The 15,849-nt window shown below is 60.5% G+C and overlaps 1 protein-coding gene across 1 annotated transcript; it reads right to left on the bottom strand.

Annotated features, from left to right (window-relative positions):
- Positions 1–808: 808 nt before the first annotated feature.
- ANGPTL4 (angiopoietin like 4) lies at positions 809–10,233 on the bottom strand (the record flags this gene model as incomplete). The annotated part of the gene is made up of 7 exons (XM_082495562.1): positions 809–2,449; positions 3,017–3,292; positions 3,602–3,697; positions 3,784–3,897; positions 8,395–8,527; positions 9,064–9,174; positions 9,706–10,233. 7 exons carry the CDS (start codon positions 10,231–10,233, stop codon positions 2,268–2,270), a joined length of 1,440 nt encoding a protein of 479 aa, XP_082351688.1. The 3' UTR covers positions 809–2,267.
- Positions 10,234–15,849: the final 5,616 nt, after the last annotated feature.

The following is a 15,849-nucleotide window of genomic DNA, read 5'->3' as shown; positions in this document are numbered from 1 at the left end:
TGGAGCTTGGGGCTGTAATTAACCTCAGGTTTTTCCCCGGGGAAGGAGGACAGACACCGGAGCTGGGGCCGTGTTTCGGTACATCAGGTATTTAGACAGCTGCTCTGGGGGACTGCCATATTTATTTTTGTCTTCCTTCCGCAACGAGCAATTTTTGTCCCTCTTCCTTGACCAGCTAAAGAAATGCTTGCTGTTTTCTTCAGCTCCGGTATCACGCCACACGCCCGGGATCACGAGCACGGCTGGAGTTCACCCCCATGGTCTTTAAAGCTCCTGCTCCATCGGCAGCTCATTTCTTTCCTACACGGGCAATCACGCCCTAGAAGTCCCAATAAATGCTTTTGGAGGTGACGATGCTACGACTTACCGGGGCTTGTCCCGATCAGCTCCCATTTTAATCTGTCCAGATAATTCAGATCTCGGCCTCTGCTCTTGTTCAAGGAGTTGGCAGAGGGTTTTCCAGGAGCTACAGGGAAGGGCTCCCTGGCGCAGAGGTCTGCCATCAGGGAGTAAGAAAAGCCAGCTCATCGTCACTCGCAAACCTGTTGCCCCAGGGCCCAATTTCCAGAGGGAAAAAAGAAATGTAGAAGTCCATAAACTTCCAACAGACTAAAACCGACTTCTGGGGGCTACAGCAGGATTTATCTCAGAGCTCCATAAGGGTACAGCTGAAAACTGAGGCCAGAAGGCAGCACAGCGCTCAGGTCAAACTCCCAACAAGTGAAGCTTTCGAATCCAGAGTCCTCCCATAGCTCCCACGCACCTTCCACTGGTAAACCATTGGGCAAATAATCCAGGCAGGACAGTTACAGGCTTGTTTTTATTAAAAGACATCTTCAGAAAAGATATTTTAGTACAAAAAAAAAAGTTTAAAATACACAAACTACAGTTACTTTTTGTTTTTTTCCCCAGCATCAACATTTATAAATTACACCACGTTGTTATTAACACTGCATTTAAATACGGAAACAAATTAAACCAGAAAATTCATCGACGAGATCCAACATCCTACAAATGACTATTTACAATATTTAGCAGCTAGGAGCTCTAGCACAGTAGTCAATATGACTTCAATAGGGCGGGATGCTTGGGAAGCCCCAAGACGGCAGCTTGGCCCCTAACAGTTTTTGGGGACCTGTTTTGCCCACCTCTCCCCAGTCACCCACACCAGAGGCGGAGGCGACGCCGTACGTCGGGGTACGCACCTGACGAGGCGGTTGTGGCTCTTGCAGAGAAACCCTGGTGGCCCCTGGCCATTTGGAGCCAATTTTGGGACACGCACATGGGACGGTGCTATTGACTCTGCAAAGACCGGGGGAATCTTTTGGGAGAAGGCGGCTCTCCGGGCTTCGGGGGGGATTTACAGGTGACGGCAGAGTTGGTCCTGCCCAGGGACAGTCGCCGCACTGTCTTAGTGCTCGTCCTAACCACCCCCAGCAACGGCGGTAGGCTTCAGGCAGAGCTTAAGACTCAGCCCTGCAGGATCTGACCCACATGCAACGGGCTGCAGGATCCCACCCCTCACCCCCTGGAGCTGGAAGCGGCTTCCCCAGCTCCCGGCAAATTCCAGCACAGCCAGAAATACAGAGCTTCAGAACCATGGGGGGGGGGGGGGGGGGAAGCCAAGTGAGCCTGAGGTCTCCTTCTGCACAGGGTGTCCTTCAGCCTTCCCACCTAAACTCATATTCTCAGCGGGTTGAAGTCGGCGGAGCGGGGGCCACGCAGGCGGAGCTGCCTGTGGCTCGTTGCCCCACAGCACCAGCGGGGGAAGGAGGCTCTGGGGGGCTTTCACAGGAGGGTACATAGGGCATCATTTGGGAAGAACAGCGAGAGAAAGAAAACAGCGAGGCTCCGTACCCAACGTTTGGGTCCAGGGTAGCGAAACACATCCCGTGTTCCCCTTTCCCCCCCAGCCCCAACTCATCAAAACCAGCACAGAAGTGTTCAGACAGGACAAAAAGCACCAGACAACTTGAACTTGCCGCAGCAGCATGTGGCAGGTTGGAAGACCCTTGGGCATGCCCTGGAGGTGGATCTCCCTGCTGATGGCTCCTCTTCTGGTTTGGGAGCTCCCATCCAGGGGTTTCAGCAACACGGAGCTGTTTTACTTATAGTGAGGAGCTGTGTCGTGCCACTAAAGGGCTGCTAACCAAGAGAAACGCTCCCCGGGGGACTTCCCGGGGAGGGTGGGTTTCTTTTCTGTAAACACCAAGTGATGGAGCTCAGCTCTGTGCTCCGCAGAGAAGGTCAAGTCTCAAGCGGCAGCTTTAGGGCTCTGCTTCCAGTGCTGCAGGTTGGATTTTCATGGTGGTTGACTTCAGCGGGTAATACCTGCCCTTCCATGTCTTCCAGAAGATGCCCTGCTTGCGCTCGTGCCTCTGGCGGGGGATGGAGCGGAAGTACTTCCCGTTGAGGTTGGCATGGCCACAGGTGCTGAACCACCAGCCACCTACCAAGGCAACGCAGAGGCGGGTTTAACCCACAGCGTTTCCAGACACAAACCAAAACCAGGTTCAAGGCAGCTCCTGTCCCCATTCTCCCCACTTTTAAGGTCCTTCGGGACCTTACACGACCACCTCGTACACGCTTGAGGAGTCCCACGCACTGGGAAACCTTCGCGCAGATGCTGTATGACCTCGGGATGCATCCGCAAATCCCTGCTGCTCTTTCTTGCATGCAAAACCCCTTCAAACCTTTCAGCAGCCCCATCCCAGGCTTGGGGACTGGCCTCTGCTTTGCTTAAAAGGCTTCCAAGCAAGCTGGGAGCCAGCAAAGCCGTCACGAAGGCAGATGAGTTGGGCCAAGACCTGAATCGTGCACCCCTCCTGGCTTCAGCTTCTCTCCCAGTTCCCTGCACAGCTCCTCCCACGGCTGCAGCTTTCCCGGGGAAGCAGGGGACAAACCAGGCTCGACACCAAAGGGCTCTAGTCCCACAGGGTCACCTTCCCACTCACGGCCACCACCAGACAGCTGAAGGGAAAGCGCACGCCTCTGGGAAGGAAGAGCTCGTACTGACCTGAGAGGTGTTTGGCACAGTTTGTGTCAGCTTTGAGGTCATGGTCACGATCCCGAGTGGAGAAGGGCAGCTGCCTGAAGTCCCCGATGGCGTTTTCCAGCTCTCCAGACAGAGGTCCCAGCAGGTTGAGCGTGTAGGCTGTGCTCTCACCGCCGAGGCTGAAGACAAACTGAACTACCTGGGAATTTCCCTCCCAGTCTTCCAGCTCAATCAGGAGATCGTATCTTCCCTCTTGGACAAGGTGATGTATCTTCTCCAGGCCCAGCCAGAAGTCACCTGAAACAAGACACACTGCATTGGCCACGGGGACACGACTATGCCACGCAAAGCAGACACACGAACAGGCTCCAGAGACAAAACGGGACAACCCAGGACGCTGCAGCATTTGAATCACCTTCTGGCACGTGCAGGACAAGTACAAGTCAGGAAGACCAAGGACTCTCGCTTCTGCAAGCGGTGTCCCCCCCTTCCTCAGCCCAACGCGGTGCTCCAGCACATAGACATCTCCAGGGGCCAGCAAGGGGAATAACGCGCTAAGATATCACTTATCCCACGATAAGAAGATAGACACCGTCATCCACCTACCATGAAGGTCTCCAAAGCCATTCTTGTAGGCATCCCAAAGCTGATCAAAGTCCACAGAGCCATCCGTGCGCCTCTGGATCACTGTCCAGCCACCTTCTGCGGGCAGGGAAAACACAGTCATTTGGGGTTACCGTTTGCAAGACCACCGTGCAAAGCACTGGGGGACACCTCCACCACTTTACCTGCGGTCATGTCGCAGTAAACTTTGAAGGGCTGAGACCCTGCAGGCTGCACCTGGAAAATGCCGCTGCTTTGCTGCCCGGCCAGGAAGAGCTGGTGGCAATCTTCCGGGAGCTCTGCAGGAGAAGGAAACAGCCATTGAGAAGACGGCCCCGAGTCCCACTTCCTCAGCAGGTTGCTCCTACCACGACCCCGGCACTTGCAGCCCTGGCCATGAGCCCGGCCAGCTGTGCGCAGCGGTGGCTGCGGCTCTGGACGCATGCTGGAGACGACGACCCCTGACCCGTGTCTTTAAAATACTGTGACCCCGTGTCTTCCCATTTATCCAAACGCAGCTCCTCGGGCTTCCATCCAAGGCAGAAGCCAGGCGTCGGGCCAGGCTGGGATGACCTAGGCTGGAGAACACGGCTCCCCAGTGAGGAGGGACCCGAGGAGCTTCCCAGCTCCCACCATGCCGGGCAGGAGCGGCCCATTTTGGGGGTGGGGGGTGACAGCAGGGGCAAGGCAGGACCAAGCATCCTCATCCCACCCCGCGGCTGAAGCCGTCTCAAAGGGCCTCAAGGGCAGAAAGAAACACCAAGTCCTGATGTGAGGAAGGCATCTGAGCATCCAGCACGCGACCTCTCGCTCCCGGTGACTGCGGTGGCCCCAGCCATGCGTCCTGCTGGGCAACCCACCACCGGCGGGCACGGGGCCAGGCTGGGGTGACCCTTTTGCCCAAGACACACCACCCGGGGCAGGGAAGGAGTAGGTGGACCTCGGGGAGCCCCAGCTCATTGCATGAGTGGATTGCTTGGGGTGAGGCCGCCCCCCAGCTTGTCATCCCCCTCCCATCCCCATGCCGGCCGGGCTCCCACCCTGCGGGGACTTTGCCCGGCGCTGCCAGCAAAGCACCGTTTCAACAGCGCGGATAAAAGTCCATCCAGGAGCCACCACCCGCAGCTCTCGGGGAGAGACGGGGGGTGGTGGTGGTGGTGGGAGGGGGACCTGTTACAAAACCCGAGTCAAAAGGCCGCAGGAAGATGTGGGGGGACAACGGCCCCGGGCCGCCGACGCAGTCAAGGGGCTCTTTGTCAGCCGGGACAGGTGCCCCCGTCACCCCCAGACAAAGGGGGTCTGTTCTCCCCACGCCAGGGTGGGATGGATTTTGGTGGCTCACAGCTGCTGCCAGCACGACCCCAAGAGAGACGGGCGAAGAAACCTAAAGACAAGCCCCAGGCTGTGCCGGGGTGGTGGCCACCCCCATGGCCCCTCTCCAGGGTCCCCCTTGCCATAGCTGCCCCCGGGGTCAGGGCTGTCACCGTGATCCGGGGGGACGCAGCAGGAGAGGGGCCTCCCCCCCAGCCACAGGGCTTTGCGTGGGGCAGAAGGGGGGCACATGGGGCCTCTGAGCCGCCGAGGGTAAGAGCAGCCCCTGTGGGGCATCATCCCGTCCTCGCTGGGGAGCCCCGATGCTGCGTCGGGGTGAAGAGCGGAGCCACAACTGGAGGAAAGGACAGCACAGGGGGGGACCCAGGGGATGGCAATGTGAGACCTACCACCACCTCTCACCCATTACCCCCCTCCCCAGGTCCGTGTCATCCCCCCCCGGTGAACTTTCCCCTCCTTGGCACAGGCAGCCCCTCTCCCACCACCAGCATGGCTGCCCTCGCCCTGCCCGCGCCGGCGTGGGACTGGTGCCACTAAGCCCACCAGTGCACCCCCGGGACAAGCCTTCCCCCGAGCCCGCGCACAAGTGGATGGAGGGCGGGCGTTTTGCACAAAGGATCGAAACCACGCGAAGCCAGCGGGCGGGCCAAGCGCATCCCCGATATCCCCGTTCTCGAGGCGGACGCAGCCAGGGCAGCCAAACGAGCATCGGGGGAAGGAAAAACCCACGACCAGACCCCACAGCAGCAGCGACGCCGGCTGAGCAGCTCACCCAGCCCCGCGCCTCCTCTCCCACCACATCTCCAGCATCAGCAGGATGGTGCCTGGGTGGATGCTCGGTGGCCCCAGCGTGCAGAACTCAACGCTGTGTCCCTCTCTGTGGGTTGGTTTTTTGGTGGTTTTTTTTTTTTTTTTGGGCCCCGGCCACACTCACTGCACTGAGATCTCTTCTGTTTTCCTGGTGCAACGGGGACTTTCAAGCAGCCGAATGAGATGCAGCTGCTTGAACAGCCTCAGCTCGATCTTTTTGTTTGAGGAACACCCTCCTTAGTTCCAGTTCATGTTGCACATCCGTATGGCACCAGCAGAACAACAAGACCTCCTGGCTGCTCTGGATGTTTTCCTTTCCCTCCCCCTTTATTTAGCCAAACAAGCCAGAAGAATCAACAAGGGCTGGCGGGAGCTGCTCCGGGCATGGCACCCGATTTACCCAACAGGATCTCCAGGCATGACGGGAGGTCACCAACCTGGGATAAACACCCTTTTCTTGCGGATGGCAGGGCATGCCCGGAGCTGTTAGCATCGCCTCCCCCTCACCCTCCCCAACCCAACCCAATTATTTTGGAGTCCCAGCGCCGCGGGGAGAGAGCGAGCAGGGCTCTACCTTTCCCCTACTCGGCCGGCTGCCAGGGAGCGCAGGCTCTGCCTAAAGACGTGATCCTCTTTCTGCAAGCGATTAAACCTTTCACTCTCCAGCCTGCTTCAAGCCTTCAACTTTCACATGCTTGGCCCCGTGCCATCTCTGGCCTGAAAAAAACCTTGCGTTCGCTGGATGCAAATAAAAGGGTCTTTCTGAAAGGGCTGCTGGTGGAGTTCATCGCTGTTCCCCAGTGGGGGGGGGGGGGGGGGGGGGGGGCCCACGCTGGCGCTGCGGCTCTGCCTGACAATAGGCAGGGAGCTGCCGGCACAAGCCTTCCCCGGCACAAGTCTTCCCGGCGCTTGCCTGCTCTGAAAGCAGCCACAAGCCACCCCAGGCAGAGGGCACGGGACTGGCCCGCCACGCATTGTGTGCTTTAAGATTTGCCAGAAAACTCGCTCGACTTGCTAATGAGCGGAAGCCAATTTGTTTTCTGTCAGTGCTATCAACATCAGGGATTAGGCAAGAGTAGGGGGAGCTCACAGCTTGGCCGGCCGGGAGGGAGGCGGGATGCTCAGGGTCTCCCCGTTGGGGACAAGAAGGCGCTGAGCTCTCGCAGCATCTCCGGGGGCAGTGAGCCCTCGCTGTCCCCCCCACCGCGCTTGACGAGGGTTGCTGCACCCCGCAGCCAGTGCAGGGCGGACAGCACAGCCTACATCTGCCACCAGCACGTAGCAGAGACCCCAACCCATCTCCCTGCACCCCACTTTCAGCACAACCTGAGAGTGGAGCAGAGGGGATGGACTGGGTGACCTTTAAAGGTCCCTTCCACCCCAAACGATTCTAGGGTTCTATGACACACTACTGAAGGCAAGTCAGAAAGCAGAGCTGGAGAAAAATAGGGGGGGAAAAGAGGTTTTGAGATGGTTTTCTGGCTGCTCTGACCGAGGGATACCTCCTTTAGCCCTGCTGGGGGCTGGCCAGCCCCACTGAGCCGAGCACCAGGAGGAGTTTGGAACCCCACGTCCCATTTCTCTCCTTGTCCACATCAATTCTGCTGCTCTTTGTTCTGCCCACCCAGCTCTCAGGCACACCGGTGACAGCTCCGGGCTCCACATACAAATTACCGTGTGTTTTCCCAGAGCCATCGCTGCTTTAAGCCCTGGGCAAGATTTCCCCATGCATCCTCGCCCTGCCGGGTTTCTGTTTGGCTCACACTGGAGATCCCCAGACAGCTGCGCAGACAGAGCCAGCACCGTGATTTAGCTGACATAACGTGAGAGCAGCTGCTCCCAGGCAGCGAACCCTGCGGGGACACCAGTTCCTGTCCGGGAGGGAGCCCACAGGACGCAGCGCAGCTGGGGACACCCGCGTCGCCGCCGCCACCCTTCGCTCCGTGGGACCTCCTCCAGCCCCCTTGCCGGCAGAGAGGATGCTCCTGGCTCTGCTCCAGATGCAGCATCCACTCGCCTGCTCTGGTGAGCACTTCCCAGTGCTGCGAGTACCCAGTGCCTTCCCTGCCCGGGTGTTTGCTGCAGCTCAGCACCTTCCGCTAAGGATAGTGCAAGCTGAGACTTGTCTTTCATGTATGAGCCCTAAATATGAGCCAAGGGAGACAGACGCACAAGGATCTAGCTCTCCTCTCACGGTCCAGGGCTCCCTAACCCTCCCTTCTGCCTGCAGGCAGAGCAGGCAGCGGACCCCGCCTGGTAAAGCGAGAGCAGGTGAACAAGAGTTAACTCCAAGGAGCAGAGATCCTCCTTTTCCTGCCTGCATTCCCCCCCCCCCCCCCCCCCATCTGCCAATCCTCTTTGACAAATACCTGCTAGCGGCATTTCTCCACTCCCCACTGCATTCTTAATATCAGGCAGAAAAATTCCTCTTAAATCCTTGAATTCCAGCTGGACTAACGCTGATCCAGACAGCTAGGATGCTGCCCGTGCTCTGGATCCCCCCCCACTCCGGCCAAACTCCCAAGCTCTGGTTTTATGAGCAAATCTCACATCCTGACTCAGGACAACTGAACCTTTTGTTTGCAGACGACAGTTGCAACCGCTGCAGGTTTGCTCCGGCACAGAGAAGCGGGGCAGGACGGGCAGATACTCACTCTGCGTCGGCACGGGCTCCCCACTCGCGTTCTGGCTCTGGTTGGTGAGGCTGAGGCTCTTCTTCAGGTTTATCTTCCACTTCGGAGACTGCGTTTTGTTGTCCTTCAGGTGTAAGGGGATCAGTAGATTGACCTAAAAACAAAGCACAAGTCAGAAACGGCTTTATCTCGGCTCATTTGCAGCACTGGCACCCACGGGAGCTGATGGGCCAAGGCGCCGGCCGCTGCCTTGTGGCCAGAGCCAGGGCTGAACTTGCCCAGAAAGCTCAGGGAATAGGAGACAGCCAAGGCTGGCAAAGCCAGAAACGATTGTGGTTTTTCACACCCGCGCTAATGAGTTTATTCTGCAGATAAACTCAAAAGGAAGAGCACAGAGAGGCTCTGCCGCCACACACACACACACACACACAAATTCCTCCTGTTGCTCTGTGCGAACACCCGGGAAGCTCGCGGTTTGCGACCCTCGCACCAACGCCGCGGCACGAGGACCAGGGCCACGGCCTTCCTGGGGTCCCCAAAGCCAAGGAGCGGCGGCACCGCCGGTTCTCCCGTCACCAGAGTGCTGTGCCGGCCGGGCTGCCGGGGCGGTTCACGCCGAGGTCCCCGCAGCATTGCGGGACCAGTCTGCGGTGTCCCCCCCACCCGCCGCAGAGAGGGGCAGGAACTCACCTTGCTCTGCAAGCTTTTAATCTGCAGGTTCTGCTTGTCCAGCTTGTACTGCTGCTGCTTGATCTTCTGCAAGAGCTCCTCGATTCGCGAGTTCTGCGCATCCATCAGGGACTGCGGGGGGGGGAAGGCAGGTGAACCCCGCAACTCTGGGGAGACCTGGCTGTGCTGCACGTACCGCCGGGAGCCAGGCGGGCCAGACCCCCCCCTTCAGCAGGTCCCCACGGGTGCTCCCGGTGCCCCCAAGCCCCATGGGGTCCCCGCACCGCTCTCCTGAGGCCGATCCCCACCCGCTGCTCCCCCCCCCCGCCCCCCACCATCCCGGCAGGACTGGCTCCCCCCACCCCACTCCAGGAAGGTCGGGTCCCCCATCGCTCTTCCCACGGCCGCTGCCAGGAAGGTAGGGACCCCCAGGTCGGTGCCGGTACCTCGGGAGGGTCCGGTGTGTGTGTGTGTGTGTGTGTCCCCCACCTCACCCCTCGGCTCTCTGCCGGGGGTCGGCTCTCCCCCGCCTCCCCGGGGCGGGGTGGGTCGGCTCTCCCTCCTTCCCCCGGGGAGGGGGGGGGCTCTCCCTCTCTACCCCGGGTGGGCTCCCGCCGGTCGCTGCCGGTGCCGGGTGGGCTCTCCCCGGTCGCTGCCGCTCACCTGCAGCGCTCCCAGGTCCTTGGCGCTCTGGTTCCCGGGGGGTCGCGCCTGCAGCGCCTGCCGGACGCGGCTCTCCAGCTGCTCCAGCCGCCCCTGGATCTCGGCTTTATCGGCCGCCACCTCCTCCAGGCGCTGCCTCAGGGCCTCGGAGAGGTTGAGGAGCTGCCGGCCGCGGCCCTCCAGCTCCCGCACGCTGGCCCGCAGCCGCTCGCCGCGCTCCTGCGCCTCCCGCGCCTGCCGCAGCAGCCGCCCCATGGAGCTGTTGTGGGCGCTCAGGCGGCTGCCCAGCTCCCGCATCTGCCCCTTGGTGCGGTCCACATGCTCCTTCAGGCCGTGGCCCAGCTGCAGCAGCCCGTGGGCGATCACGTTCACCTCGTCCCAGGAGGCGAACTGAGCCCGCCGCTCCTTGCCGCCCGCCGCCGCCCGTCGCTCGGCCCCGGGGTTCGCTGCGGCTCCCCCGGCCGCCGCGGTGGCGGTGGCGGCGGCGACGCCGCACAGCAGCAGCAGCGGTGCCCCGGCGAGCTGCATGGCCGCCCCGCCGCCTCCCAGTGCGCGCCCCGCCGCCGCGCCCCCCGCTTTTATCGCCGCCCGCGCACCGCCGCGGGGAACGGGGACGGCCCCGGTCCCGGCCCCTCCCCGCCCGCCCGGCCCCGCCGCTTTGTTCGCCCTCCCCCGCCGCGCTCCGGCCGCCCCGCACCCGCGGCGGCCCCGGCTGCGAGCCCCGTCGCCACCCCTCTTCCCCCACCCCCATCCCCGGCCCCGGCCCGCGGCAGCCTCGGTCCCCCGCTGCTGAGCCCTGTCCGCGCTCGTCCACATGCCCCATCCCATCCCATCCCATCCCATCCCATCCCATCCCATCCCATCCCATCTCATCCCATCCCATCCCATCCCATCCCATCCCATCCCATCCCGTCCCCATTCTCATCTCAGTCCCCATCCTTGTCCCCATTTCCATCCCCATCCCCATCCCTATCCCTGTCCCCATCCCCATCCTTGTCCCCATTCCTATGCCTGTCCCCATCCTTGTCCCCATCCCCATCCCTATCCCTGTCCCCATCCCCATTCCCATTCCCATCACTGTCCTTATCCCTGTCCACATTTCCATCCCCATCCCCATCCTTGTCCCCATTCCCATCCCTGTCCCCATTCCCATCCCCATCCCCACTCCCATCCCCATTCTTGTCCCCGTCCCCATTCCCAACCCTGTCCCCGTCCCCATCCCTGTCCCCATTTCCATCCCCATCCCCATTCCTATTCCCATACCAACCCCTGTCCCCATCCCTGTCCCCGTCCCCATCCCTGTCCTGATTTCCATCCCCATCCCCATTCCCATTCCCATACCGACCCCCGTCCCCATCTCTGTCCCCACTCCCATCCCCATCCCCATTCCCATCCCTGTCCCTGTCCCCGTCCCTGTCCCCATCCCTGTCCCGATTTCCATCCCCACCCCCATTCCCATTCCCATACCGACCCCCGTCCCCATCCCTGTCCCTATTCCCATCCCATCCCCATTCCCATCCCCATCCCCATCCCTGTCCCCATTCTCATGCCCATTCCCATTCCCATTCCCATCCCCATCCTCATCCCCACCCCTGTCCCCACCCTTATCCCCACTCCCATCCCTGTCCCCCTCCACATCCCCTTCCCATCCCTGCTGACCACCCTGCAGCTCACCCTGCCCTGGGGATCCCCATTGCCACCCAGCCCTGCCGCTTGGTCCCCCCCAGTGGAGCCCCCGGCCATGGGTGCTGCCCCACCATGTCCCACCACCGATGTCCTCACCCCACGCCATGCCCCACTGGGTGCTGCCGGCCTTGGGGTGGGTGTGTGCTGCCGGCACAGGGCTCCCGGGCCTAATGGGTGCTGGGGGCCCCGGAGTGGGTGCCCGCTGTGGGTGCAGGGCTCTGCCGGGTGGCCCCGGCCCCAGCACGGGTGTGCTCTGCAGGCGCAGGGCTGCTGGGTGATGCCCCGCAGGGTGCTGCCGGCCTTGGGGAGGGCGCACATTTGGGGCCAGCTCCTCTGTGTGCCTGGGGACAGCAGGATGTTCACTCCTCTAAACGCTCCTGGGATGAATTCCTCCCCCCTCTAAGGCTTCAATCATCCCCCTGTGAAAAACGTGCGTCTTATTTCATTTGCAAGTGTCTTTGACTCCGGTTACCAGCTCTTCCCTCTTGTCCTGCCTTTTTCCGTTGGGATTTTCAGCCTGTGTTTTTTCTCCCCGTGATGGAATTCACACACTGCGATGGAGCCACTCTCGGCTCTTTTCAGTTCAGAGCAGAAGGAGCCCTTCTCCTCCCTCCCTCCCCGCTGGATGTTTCCTCCCCCCGCCCCAGAGCTCAGTCCCTCAACCTACAAAGCACAGCGTAGAGCGGGGACCCGCGTTCCCATCCGCGCCGTCTTTAGGGAGCAAATCCCTGTGTCCCACCGCTTGCTGGGCCCTTCCCATGGGTCAGGCTCACGGTGACCCCCCGCGGCACCAGGGCTGCAGCGGGGGCTTGCGCTGAGCTCGCCGCCACTCAGCCCCGCACAAATCCATTGCAGTTCTGCCTCCATCCCACCGCTGCCGCTCGCAGCCCTGCAGCTCAGCGCGCATCCCAGGGGACAAGAATTTTCATCTTGTCCGAAAACACTTGGCAGCGGGATTTACCCTCCCAGGAGTCCCCGTGTCACCCGTGTGCAGGCAGGATGGTGGCACAGGAGCTTCCCGAGGGCAGCGGCCTTTGGGAGAAGCTTTCCCGCCCCGCACAGCTCTCCCCTGAGGTTTTTTGCAAGACTCCGCCACCCCGGATTTAACCGCGCTTTTGCAGAGCCCATTTTTAAGCCCAGCCTCTCCCGCGGCGCTCAGCCTCGCCAAAGCGATGACGTGAGCACCCAGGACTTCCATCAGCCAAACTTCTTTTCCCGTGCCCGAGTAGGCGACCGATATTCAGGGTTTCCCATCTTTTTCCTGTGCGTGGATAAACTCCCTGTTGTTGGGAGCGAAGCATCTCTTTGGGGTGGGTGTGTTTATGTACACAGGCGTAGGAGGCTCCTGCAGGAATACATACCCCTTTCTCCTTAGGGCCGTCTCCAAGCGCTTCCCCGGCTGCTGCTTGTGGAAAGGGCGAGTGAGAGGCCTCAGGACCAGCACCCAGGAGCAGCGGCGGGGGGAAGAGTCACAGAGGTAGGAGCTGAGAAAGGAGGAATTTGGGAAATTTCAGCAGGCGCAGAGCCCGGAGAGCCCCCAGCCCCCTCCGCCGGTGGGTGCTTTCTCATTTATTTCACAGTCAGAAAGAGTTTTTCTAAATGAGGGAAAAAGAAAAGAAGGAAAAAAAAAAACCCCAAACCAAACCCACCTAACAGATAGGAAACACTGCAGGGGAAAAACAAACAGCAAAACATGCGAATTGTGGTTGTTGCTTTTTCCAAACCTTTGAGGTTTGAGGGGCACCTCTGCTGCGGGGGTTGGGGGGGGGGGGTAATGGGGAGCGGGGTCACCCCTGGCAGGGAGTGAGCTTCAGGGTTCTCTGCGGGACCTACAGTCCCTGCGTGGCACCTTGGGGTGTGCCTGGCTGGCCTGTGCCCCCAGCACCCCCCCCCCCCCCCCGTCACGCCAGATGTTGTACATCTGCTCCCCTGCGAGGGACAGACCTCTCACCGCACCCACCACCACCCCCGAGTGCTGGAGGGGCGGCCACAGCTCTGCCAAAAATTCCCACATGAGGTCGCCCCCCCCCAAAAACCATGAAAAATCTTCTTTTCATCTTGTTCCTTCTGGGTTGCTTTTTTTTGGCATCCCAGGAGAGAGTGAGCTGGCAGGAGCCGTGCCCGCGGAGCCTGAGGTTGGAGCGCCCAGCACCGAGAGCCCTCCGAACTGGGAAACACCAACCCCCCGAGTCACTGGGACAAACAGGGAAGCACAATTTCGTGTGTTGACTATTGCTCCGGGTTAACGACGTCAGGCGAAATGAATCCTGTGTGTGGCTCCGCTCCCTGCCCTGCCGTTACCCAACACTGGAGCTTGTCCTGGGAACTGACGGGGTTATGCCGGGTGCCGAAGCAGACGTGTTCCCACTGGTTATTTTCCGCATTTGCAGTGTTTGTGCTGAGGCAGGAGAGATGAAATGTAAGAAGCTGAGGTCTGCTGAGAAGCCGCATGATTTATGCGTTTTCCTTTGGCTGTATTTTCTTGTTGGGGCATCTCCAATTTGCCCCGAGAAATATGAATTTTTAACGTACACAAATGAAAAGTCCCCCGAGGCCCTGAGCCCCCCCCCTCGCTCCCCCCCCCCCCGGGCTGTGGATGACCACTGGTCAATGGGAAGGTGCTCTCTGCAGAGCCGGTTGCACTTGAGTTTAAATAGAGCTTAAAATGGCCTGGCCAGCAGGGATTGATCTCTCAGGGCATCTCTCCGTGCCAAGAGGGAGCCCCGGTCTGCCCGGCACGGAAAAGGGCTGTGGCCGAAATTCCCGTGGGGTCCCAACCACCCGGCTCAGTTCGGGGCTGGGGAAGGGCTGAGGTTTGTTTCCGGGGGGATGAAGGACCTTCTACCCTGCGCAGCAGAGGGCACCTCCAGGAGGGACCCCACAAGGACCCTGCCCCAACCCAGCAGACCCTGCGGCCTTTGGGACGCTGGAGCAGCCCCGGGAGCAGCAGGGCATGGTGGCCCTTGGGGCTGTCCCCTGGGTCTCCGCGTGCTTCATCAGGGTCCCCCTGGATGGGGTCGTCCCCTGGTGAGGGAAAAGCAGATGCCAGAGGAAGTCATTTTTGTGGGGGTCCCTCTGTGGGAACAGAGGCCGCTTGCATCCCTATCCCTATCCCTATCCCTATCCCTACCCCTATCCCTATCCCTATCCCTATCCCTATCCCTATCCCTATCCCTATCCCTATCCCTATCCCTCCCTATCCCTATCCCTATCCCTATCCCTATCCCTATCCCTATCCCTATCCCTATCCCTATCCCTCCCTATCCCTATCCCTATCCATCCCTCTCCCTCTCCCTCTCCCTCTCCAACCCTATCCCTATCCCTATCCCTATCCCTATCCCTATCCCTATCCCTATCCCTATCCCTATCCCTATCCCTATCCCTATCCCTATCCATCCCTATCCCTATCCCTATCCCTATCCCTATCCCTATCCCTATCCCTATCCCTATCCCTATCCCTATCCCTGTCCCTATCCCTATCCTTCCCTCTCCCTCTCCCTCTCCCTCTCCCTCTCCCTCTCCCTCTCCCTCTCCCTCTCCACGTCCCTATCCCTATCCTTCCCTCTCCCTCTCCCTCTCCCTCTCCAACCCTATCCCTATCCCTATCCCTATCCCTATCCCTATCCCTATCCCTATCCCTATCCCTATCCCTATCCCTCCCTATCCCTATCCCTATCCCTATCCCTATCCCTATCCCTATCCCTATCCCTATCCCTATCCCTACCCCCACCTCCATCACCACCTCCATCCCCATCACCTCTTCCATGCAATTCCCGCAGCCCAGCCGGCTGGGAAAGGCCGTATCCCCGGCACGCACTGCGAGCAGCTCCTGCAAACAGCCCCCACGCGCGTGGCGGCACATCCCCATCTCCATCCCCATCCCCGTCCCTGTCCCCATCCCTGTCCCGCCACCCTGCGCATGGCAGGCTGCGAGCGGGCAGGGCTGCGATGGGTGTCTTTGTTCTCTGTCTTTCTCCATCCCACTCCTTCCCACGCTGACCCGGCGGGTCACTGTGCGAAAGTTCAGCCCGGTCTGAACTCACACATGCATTCCTGCAGCTGCTCAGCTCCGGGCTCACGTCACCGGGAGGGACGGGAGAGATGCCGACTTACAGGAAGGTTGCTCACAGCTTTGCTTTATTGTTGGAAATGGCAAACGTAAGGGAGACTCCAATGAGAGGGGAATAGGGCATATGTGAATTATGCCATCACCGCTTCAGGGGTAAATTTAGGTTTTCCAGAGGAACGGTTATTCTGATTCAGCGGAGGTCGGGAGACATCCAGCAGGGATTTCCTACCGGCCCCTGGCTGAGCGCAGCAGCACGTCTCACCCAGACAGGCACTGGCAGCATTCCCGGCCGGAGCGGGCACCCCATCCGCCTCGGTCTCCCGCTCAGACCTGGTCCTGACAGTGACATCTATCATGCGCCCGCGGGGCCCAGCCCTGCTGGCAAAACA

This window comes from Vanellus vanellus, assembly GCF_965231255.1.
Source record: "Vanellus vanellus genome assembly, chromosome: 25".
Taxonomy (NCBI): Eukaryota; Metazoa; Chordata; class Aves; order Charadriiformes; family Charadriidae; genus Vanellus; species Vanellus vanellus.
This window is presented reverse-complemented; position numbering and strand designations above follow the sequence as displayed.